We start from the raw sequence: 10,400 nt of genomic DNA on the forward strand, positions 1-10,400 counted from the left end.
GTGCATAATCTGACGCGTCGGTCTCGACTCGCGTCTCTCGCTTTGGGTCGTACATCTCTAGTACTGGTGCCTCGAGGAATATCTGCTTGATTCGATCAAAAGCCTCCTGATGTTCCTCGTTCCATTTGAAACCAACTTCCTTCTTCGTGATCTCGGAGAGAGGTGTTGTGATCTTTGAGTAATCCTTGATGAACTTCCGGTAGTAGTTGGCAAATCCTAGGAAGGATTGCACGTCCTTGACTGTTTTGGGCGTTGGCCATTCCTGTACAGCCGCTGTCTTCTTTGGGTTCATCTTCACCCCCTCTGTGGATATTATGAAGCCTAGGTATTCCGTTTCCTTCGTGTGAAATTCGCACTTCCCCGGCTGCAGGTACAGCTTGTATTCCTTAAGCTTCCTGAGCACTTTCTTGACATGTTCCACATGTTCTTCTAGCGTCCCGCTAGAGTATACCAAAACATCGTCGATGTACGCTGTGACGAAGATTCCAAGGTACTCGTGAAGAGCGTTGTTGATGACTGACTGAAACGTTGCCGGGGCATTCGTTAACCCAAAAGGCATTACTGTGTACTCGAACAGTCCATATTTCGTTTTGAACGCTGTCATCCATTCGTGTCCTTCCTTGATCCTGATTCGGTGAAATCCTTCCCGAACGTCGAACTTCGTAAACCACTTGGCTCCCTGGAGTCGATCCATGAGCTCGGTTATTAGTGGTAAGGGATATCGGTTCTTCCGAGTAACGCTGTTCAACCTTCGGAAGTCGACACATAGTCGCCACTTCCCGTTAGGCTTCTTTACGAACAAGATGGGTGAGGCCATTGGGCCTGATCCCGGTCGGATAAATCCCTTCTTCAGATTCTTCTAGATGTACTCCCTTAGCTCAGCATCGTGCTCGGGCGATATGGGATACATAGGTCCTGGGCTTAACTTTGCCCCTTCATCTAGGATGATCTCGTGATCCCAATCCTGATGGCCTGCCAAGTCCGTGGCTTCGTTTTCCTCAAAGAGTTCTCTAAACTCGTCGGTCTGATACTCTCTTGGTATCTCTAGTGGTAAGGGTCCTTCCTTCGTGGTCGCGACTCGTCTTATCCATATGACTCCTACTCTTTGAGGGTCCTTCTCATAGATTCTCATGATCTTATGAGGCGAGATCTTGCCGAACCTCCCGTCCTGGGTTGAGCTCTGGTCCTTCGGGCTCACTCTTTGGCGTACTCTAGCAACCTTGTGCACAGGTTCTCTTCTGAGTATCGTCTTCATTCGCCAGTCGATGGCGGGGTTATGGGCATCTAGCCAGTCATAACCAATCAACATGTCTAGTCCTCCTAGTTCCATTATGTCGATATTCATTTGGCACTCTATGCCAGCTATCCGTAGCTTTGTTGATTCGGTTTCCATCCGTATCATGCCGTTTCCATATTCCATGGGTTTCTCGTCGGCTAACAGTACCGATACTGGGTTCTTCTTAACCCGGTAGGGTAGTTCGTGTTTCTCCACCACTCTGGGTGAGATCATCGTTCGTGCGGCCCCGCTATCTACGAGCGCCTCGATGTTTCGTCCCTGTACAGATACGGTCGTGAGCAGCTGCTTCACCCGACCATCGGTATCCTGCACCTTCCTAAGGGTCGTTTTAGGACTGCCTTCACCAGCGTGACCCTGTCCCTGGCGGCATCCTAGTTTTTTGACTGCTTACCTTTCCTGTACTTAGGAAAGTAGCCTGTGTCATTCTTTGAGCTGTAGTGCGTCAAGCACCTGTCGTCGTAACAGAAGCTCCAATGAATGTTCTGGTGAGGTATCTCCTCCCTGGTGATCCTCTTCCTTGGTTGAGCCTTCTTGGCCTCGTGAATCTCACAATCTGCTACCTCGCAGATGTTTGATGATAGGGTGCGATGGTAATAGTCATCCACCTTGTGTGCTTCCTTGAGCTGCTTGCGATGGAAGTCACACCCGTTCCTGCATTGCGTCCATAGAAGTCTGTAGTGGATCTCCACTTTCTCTGGTTCGTGTAGATGGCAGATGTCTGCTAGACATTCGTCTGCCCAGAGGTTCAGGTGGCAGCACCGGTCCTGGTCTGTCCTGCAATCCTCCTTATCTTGCTTATGGAACTCGCAATTTATCTTACAGTCATACCAACACAAATCCTTGTGATCCTTGGTATCTTCTACTTCGTGGGCTTCTTGGTCCTCGACCTCAACCATTGGATCATCGAAGTAGGGTTGTTGGTGTATCGCCTGATACCCAATTTCTTCGGCATTCGGGCCGGTAATCATGATTCGTTCGCGAACCGTGCATTCGTCGGCGTAGTGTGTCTTGTTACCACATACCCAACACTGGTTGTTGGCTAATCGTTCCATCACGATGGTGCCTTTGACCTTCCAGTCAGTCTTCTTTGGCTGGCCCATGGTGAGAACTTCGTTGTCCGGTTTAACTCTTGGGACGATTTCGTAGCCTTCCTTATCCTCCAAGCGTGCCTCTTCGTATAGGTCTAAGTCGCTTAGGTTGTCATCCGGCTCTATCCCGGCCGGGTAAGGCGTGCCTTGTCTGATCATCCGGATCTTGACAGCTGCCTGTTTAACTTGTTCTTCTTCGCAATCCCTAGCGAAGTGTCCTGTCTTCCCGCATCGGAGACATGCTTTGTTGTCGTAACGCCGCTGGCGTTCTTCCTTGGAGAGACCGTCGTGTCTTTTACCTCCTCGGGTTTTCTTGTCTTTGGCCTTCTCTTGTACCTTGCCGGTCATGATGGCGTCGCCATCCCTGTCGAATCTACCACGCTGTTTCTTCATGTTGGGCAGGTTGGGTCGGAAGTATTTCTTCTGATCGTTTCGTTCCCACAACCTGTTGTCGATACGCGTGGCTAGCTCGATCAGAGCGTGTAGCGTCCCGGGCTTATCGTGGTGTACAAGGCCGTCCTTGACATTCTCTTTGAGGCCTGCTTCGAATACCGTTCGAAGTGCCGCATCATCCCAATCGATCCGTGCTTGTAGTTGCTTAAATTCCGCCGTGTATGCCGATACTGACGAGGTCTGCCTCAGGCGAGTGATCTTCTTCTCTGCCTGGTTCTGAGCGTCTACTTCTCCGAAGATGCGTCCCATCTCTTGCTTAAACTCTGTCCAACTTGCGAATAAGGTACGGGTTCCTTCTTTGGTGCCCATGTGTTCTGCATCCAGCAGATAATCGTCCACATAGGGTTGCATCCAATTGGAAGCCTTATCCTTCATGTATGTACTGGCCATGAGGATCTTTTCCTGGTCGTTGGGTACCTCGTTGTACTCGCAGTACAGGTCGATGTTGGTGAGAAATACTCGTAGCTTTTCTCGTTCTCCACCGTATTTCTCTGGTGACGCTATCTTGGGTTTCTTTGTAGCAACGGGTCGTTCGTTAGGGGTCATCATCAGTTGCCCTGCAAGCTGATTGATCATTGCCTGCATCTCAGCAATCTGCTGAGCCTGCGTGGTTGTGTGTTGCCTAAGATTCCTGAGCTCGGTGACGTTAGGGTTCTCTCCCTCGTCATCGGATGCTTCCAGCATCTCATCATTTTCTGGGGTAGGGCGTGCTGGCGTCGAGGGTCCCTGACCCTGAGCCCTGTTGTTCTGCGCGTTTCCCTGATGAGCCATTGTTGAATCTTAATCGGGCTGTCCTGTTGGTTAAACGTCCACTGATATCCAAGGTGGTCAAAGTGTTACACGGGGTTAGGCTATACTTCTCTAGGCTCGGTCCGTACTAAGGCGAGGTAGACTAAAGCGGTAGTCCGTGAGGTATCGTATGGAATGATCAGGTGGAAAAGAGTTATCGTTGTAACCAAAGGATAAACAATACCAATTCTATAAACGATAGAATAACTAGTTGACAATCTGTGTAAGAGATGAACTATTTGAGTTAACCACAACGAGTGTAATAATGAGATCCAACACATTCTTATACCCATTGCCATAGGTCCTGTCCTCCTTACCCTCCCTTCCAAGAGGGAGGCCTAGGAGGGCCGTGACCTCCCAATCCTCACTGGCCTCCCAGAGGCCAGGTCTTGGCGGGATGCCATTCCTTTCACGTGATCTGGGCCCCGCCCTAGATCCACTTTCGTCCATCGTGTCCGCCCGATGGTCTTCCTTCATGCGACCTGCATGAAAGGGAAGCAATTCCTTGTTACCTTGTAACACTATATTATACTATTTCTATATTCTATAGGTTTCTTATCAGCTAATAGTACTAATACTAGGTTCTTCTTAACCTAGTAGGGTAGTTCGTATTTCTCTACTACTCTAGGTAAGATTATTATTCGTGCAGCCCCGCTATCTACGAGCGCCTCGATATTTCGTCCCTATATAGATACGGTTATAAGTAGCTACTTTACCTAACTATTAGTATCCTACACCTTCCTAAGGGTTATTTTAGGACTGCCTTTACTAGCGTAACCCTATCCCTAGCGGTATCCTAGTTTTTTAACTACTTACCTTTCCTATACTTAGGAAAGTAGCCTATATTATTTTTTAAGCTGTAGTACGTTAAGTACCTATCGTCGTAATAGAAGCTCTAATAAATATTCTAGTAAGGTATCTCCTCCCTAGTAATCCTCTTCCTTAGTTAAGCCTTCTTAGCCTCGTAAATCTTATAATCTACTACCTCGCAGATGTTTAATAATAGGGTACGATAGTAATAGTTATCTACCTTATATACTTCCTTAAGCTACTTATAATAGAAGTTACACCCGTTCCTATATTACGTCTATAGAAGTCTATAGTAGATCTCCACTTTCTCTAGTTCGTGTAGGTAGCAGATATCTACTAGACATTCGTCTACCTAGAGGTTTAGGTAGTAGCACTAGTCCTAGTCTATCCTATAATCCTCCTTATCTTACTTATAGAACTCGCAATTTATCTTATAGTTATACTAATACAAATCCTTATAATCCTTAGTATCTTCTACTTTAGGGGCTTCTTAGTCCTTAACCTTAGCTATTAGATTATTAAAGTAGGGTTATTAGTATATCGCCTAATACCTAACTTCTTTAGCATTTAGGCCAGTAATTATAATTCTTTTGTAAATTATATATTTATTAGCGTAGTATATCTTATTACTATACACCTAACACTAGTTATTAGCTAATCGTTCTATCACGATAGTACCTTTAACCTTCTAGTTAGTCTTCTTTAGCTAGCCTATAGTAAGAACTTCGTTATCTAGTTTAACTCTTAGGATAATTTTGTAGCCTTCCTTATCCTCTAAGCGTACCTCCTCGTATAGGTCTAAGTCACTTAGGTTATTATCTAACTCTAGTCTAGCTAGGTATAGCGTACCTTATCTAATTATCTAGATCTTAATAGCTACTTACTTAACTTATTCTTCTTCGTAATCCCTAACGAAGTGTCCTATCTTCCTACATTAGAGACATGCTTTATTATTATAACGCCGCTAGCGTTCTTCCTTAGAGAGACTGTTATATCTTTTACTTCCTTAGGTTTTCTTATCTCTAACCTTCTCTTATACCTTACTAGTTATAATAGCGTCGCTATCCCTATTAAATCTACTACGCTGTCTCTTTATATTAGGTAAGTTAGGTTAGAAGTATTTCTTCTAATTATTTTATCTCTACAGCCTATTATTAATACGTATTACTAACTTAATTAGAGCGTAAAGTATTCTAGGCTTATCGTAGTATATAAGGCTGTCCTTAACATTTTCTTTAAGGCCTACTTCGAATACTATTCGAAGTGCCGCGTTGTTCTAATCAATCCGTGCTTACAGTTACTTAAATTCCGCCGTATACGCTAATACTAACGTAGTCTACCTTAGGCGAGTAATCTTCTTTTTAGCCTAGTTTTAAGCGTCTACTTCTCTAAAGATACATCCTATTTCTTACTTAAACTTAGTCTAACCTATAAATAAAGTATATATTCTTTCTTTAGTTTCTATATATTCTATATCTAGTAAGTAATTATTAATATAGAGTTATATCTAATTAGAAGCCTTATCCTTTATATATATCCTTACTATAAGGATCTTTTCTTAGTTATTAAGTACCTCGTTATACTCGCAGTATAGGTCGATATTAGTAAGAAATACTTATAGCTTTTCTTATTCTCCGCCGTATTTCTCTAGTAACGCTATCTTAGGTTTCTTTATAGTAATAGGTTGTTCGTTAGGGGTTATTATTAGTTACCCTATAAGCTAATTAATTATTACCTATATCTTAGTAATCTACTAAGCCTATACATTTATATATTACCTAAGATTCCTAAGCTTAGCGACGTTAAGGTTCTCTCCCTTATTATTAGATACCTCTAGCATCTTATTATTTTCTAGGGTAGGGCGTACTAGCGTTAAGGGTCCTAGACCCTAGGCTATATTATTACGTGCGTTTCCCTAATAAGCTATTACTAAATCTTAATTAGGTAATCCTATTAGTTAAATAGTCTACTAATATCTAAGGTAGTTAAAGTATTATATAGGGTTAGGCTATACTTCTCTAGGCTTAGTCTATACTAAGGCGAGGTAGACTAAAGCGGTAGTCTATAAGGTAGTGTATAGAATAATTAGGTAGAAAAGAGTTATTATTATAACTAAGAGATAAATAATACTAATTCTATAAATAATAGAATAACTAGTTAATAATCTATATAAGAGATAAACTATTTAAGTTAACTATAATAAGTATAATAATAAGATCTAATATATTCTTATACCTATTACTATAGGTCCTATCCTCCTTACCCTCCCTTCTAAGAGGGAGGCCTAGGAGGGCTATAACCTCCTAATCCTTACTAGCCTCCTAAAGGCTAGGTCTTAGCGGGATACTATTCCTTTTACGTAATCTAGGCCCCGCCCTAGATCTACTTTTATCTATTATGTCCGCCTAATAGTCTTCCTTTATATAACCTATATAAAAGGGAAGTAATTCCTTATTACCTTATAATATATAGGCTAGCTAAGATATTATTAGAATATATTAAAAATATATTTTAGTAATACTTATATTAGTTTAAAGTATCTTAAAGACTATAGTAGAGTTAGTAATAGTAGTAGTATATATAGTATTATAGTTAAAGGATAACCCCCCTAGGCCTTAGGGATAGGGCCTATAGTATTATTTTATATTACGTTTCCTAGTATATTTAGAAGTCTCTTTTTACCTATAATACCTCTTTATCTATCCTTTATATTACGCCCTATACTACCTTAACGTCCCTACTATTATAATTACTACTAATACTACCTAAAGATTAAGAAGCTCTATTATATTATAGTAATTATAGTTATAGTTATTATTATAATTATAATTATTATTCCCTTTAAGTAACTATAAAGCTTATATATTAGTAGTAGTACCTTTATATATTACTACTATAGCTACTATAGCTATTAAAGCTATTACAGCTATTATACTATACTTATTACTATTCTATACCTAAATCCTATTACGTTATATCCTAAGCTATCTATATTATTAAATTAATTATCTACTACCTATACCTATCTTAGCTCCTTAATAATATCTATAATATATAGTAGCTAGTCCTTAAAGTCCCTATTACGGACCTCCTCTAAGTACCTATACTACTTATTAGTTATTATAGTACTAATAACTTATATATCCTAAAGAAGAGTAAATAACTTATTAGCTTTATTTATGCCTTTACTAGCTAGCATAATAGTAGTGCCTATAAGGAGTACCTTAGTAATAAACGCTAGGTCCCTAAGTATATAGTTAAATTCTTTTTTAGTAAACCTATATAATAGGCTAAGTGATTAAATATAAGTTTAGAACTTATACTTAAGGTTACTTTTAAGTAGGTTAATCTTAATAATAACTTTATACTCGCTGTACTACTTAATAGTAGCTACTATAGTTACTAAGAGGGTTACTAGGCCCTCTAAAACTAGGCGCTTTATACCTATAATAATATTATATATAATAACCTTTATGTTAGAGATACTAGAGTTGCTAGAGTTACTAGATATACTAGATATATTAAAGTATAGGAGTTAAGAGAAGAAAATTTAAGTAGTTACTTAAATATTTCTTTATTCTTAAGTACTATAGTTATAAGCCTAGATATAAGCTATAAACTATAGTTTAAAAACTCCTCTTCTCCTTAATATTACAATAACTTTCTAGAAGCGCCTAAAGCTTAGGGCTTTAGCTTTAACCTATCTATTATTAAATATATATAGCTATATATAGTAAAACTAGGTATTTAAGAAATATACCTTTACTAAAATTTATTATAGTATCTTTTAATAGTATTATACTTACGTCTTTTACTAGTACGTTTATTATCTAAATAGTTAAAGGATAGAATATAATATAAATACGTTTAGAATATATTTATATATAAATCTCGCTTAATTCTCTACTAACCTTTTATAGACTAGTTATAGCTAACCCTATTTTTTTATAGCTAGGTGACATGCTGCCTCGTCTACTTGTTCTATTACCCGAAAGATCCGACACAAGCTATAAATCTTGCCTAGTATGAAGGTGCTACTTTTGACAGAGCTTTCCGCTGTTCAAGTCGTACTCCCACTGATGACTTCCCACGCCCGCCTGGACAAACAAGCTTGCAGTTGGGTCATATTTCTTCTTAATCTCAAGCAGACGCTCGTAGTTGCCGCCATAAAAGTCGTACTCAAAGTTGCTGTTGAAGGGGTTCGCTTCGTTGATGTACGAGCCCGAGTCAGGACCCCAGTTGCGCCAAGCCGGTTCCTTGTGTTCTTCTGTCCACGCACCGGCAGCGGTTAGTGCCTCTTGAGGCGTTGAGCTTGTGGTGTTGACAATTGCGCCCGTGGCGAGGAGATGGATGTATGCCTTGCGCCAGGCTGGCGTCAGAGCGCCACGCATTGCCTTTTCCACATTCCTGGGACCCGGTCCGCCTTGCAGTCCGTACACTAGTCTGCACTGATCTGTTGTCACTTGGGTTTTTGTCACGTTTCGGAGGTGGTCTTCCAGTGTCTCGAGCGGAATCTCGGTCAGCTCAGACCGACCGAGCAGGCGACTAGAAATCAGGCTAATATCTCCGCAATGGCTGGGGACCGGGTTCAGGACATCGAGGAGTGCAGAATAGGATGCTAGGATGGTGGGTTCCGAGAATTCGATCAGCAGCGATTGGTTTCCTGCGTATCCTACGATGCTGGCCTTTACAGGCTCAAGAAGAGACTTGTATGCCACCGCCGACATGTTGTACCCAAACAATGTCATGGACAGCTCGATGCCCCTTTGGGTAGATGTTGAATGGTTCGTAGTGATGTCTCTCGTGATGGCGTTTCCGTTGCCTGTAAGGCCCGCATCCATGAGGTCTGGAAGGGAGTTCGATAGTGCCGCGAGAGCCTTCCAGGATGCCCCGACTGTGTCAGCTGTGCTGTTGTCTATCATGGTTATAGAGACGGTACTGAGAGCCACAGACGCGGGCAACGGGAACGTGCGCATCACGTACTCGACAACGATGCCGTACAGCCCTGGCCCGCCTCCTCGGATGGCCCATAGCAAGTCCTGGTTCTGCGCATCATTGGCCACCAATACTTTGCCTGCGGTTGTGACCACAGTAGCTTGGAGGATCTGATCAGCTGCCAACCCGTAGCGGGATGACAGTGGGCCGTGACCGCCGCCACCAATGAACCCTCCAAGACCGACTGTTGGATCCTGCCCGCTCACGACTGTCCTCCCAACAGCAGCTGCCGCCTTCAGGATCTCGCCCCAGTTGTTCCCGCTCCCGGTGATGACGACGTTTTCCGACTTGTTTCCCGCAGGGTGCAACCAGGTGGTGTTGAAATCCATGGTTCGGAGGTGATGAGTCCAAATCGACAGCGAGTACGCTCCGCTGGATCTTGATTTCATGTCAGCACACTATAAGTCCAGTGGGAAGACGTAGATTCTCAACGTACCTGCCATTAAGATCATGGCCAGTGCCTTTGATCACTATGCGGATGTTGCGCGAACTTGCCCACTTGGCAGCTGTTGCAATTTGTGTAGCACTCGTGGCGTTAAGGACGTATTCAGGGAGCCCTCCTAGTCTGCATAGTTGATTGTTGTCATATGCGTAGTCGGTCGGGGGCACGCAAGAGTTGTTCGCCCAGTAAGGATAGCCTATTGACTCGGGCTGGTTTGCGTGGAACGTTGAATATTGCCAGTTCTCTTGAACACTATCACAGCTGGCTGCAGAAGTGAACGGGCTTCCAGAGTAGCAAGATGATGCCACGGGGTTGGTCTGTATCAGTGCGCCCTGCGTGGAAGAGTTCAATGCCGCCCAGTCAATTGTACTCGGCCAACCGGCTTCTAACGGGTGGCTTTTGCATGTTGGTTTTCCGTGAGCGGCATGTAGTAATGCAAAGCACGCTGTTATCTTTCTGGCTGACATGATGCTGTTGGGCTGCTGGATGGGTGGAGGATAAGAAATGAGCGGATGGTTGTGCAGAG

The 10,400-nt window shown here is 42.6% G+C and overlaps 1 protein-coding gene across 1 annotated transcript; it reads right to left on the reverse strand.

Moving 5' to 3' along the window:
• Positions 1-8,471: 8,471 nt before the first annotated feature.
• Positions 8,472-9,761, reverse strand: ACET3X_005560 (uncharacterized protein; the record flags this gene model as incomplete). Its single annotated transcript, XM_069451778.1, has 1 exon — positions 8,472-9,761. One exon carries the CDS (start codon positions 9,759-9,761, stop codon positions 8,472-8,474), a length of 1,290 nt encoding a protein of 429 aa, XP_069307604.1.
• Positions 9,762-10,400: the final 639 nt, after the last annotated feature.

The sequence above is a fragment of the Alternaria dauci genome, chromosome 4 (assembly GCF_042100115.1).
Source record: "Alternaria dauci strain A2016 chromosome 4, whole genome shotgun sequence".
In the NCBI taxonomy this organism is placed as follows: Eukaryota; Fungi; Ascomycota; class Dothideomycetes; order Pleosporales; family Pleosporaceae; genus Alternaria; species Alternaria dauci.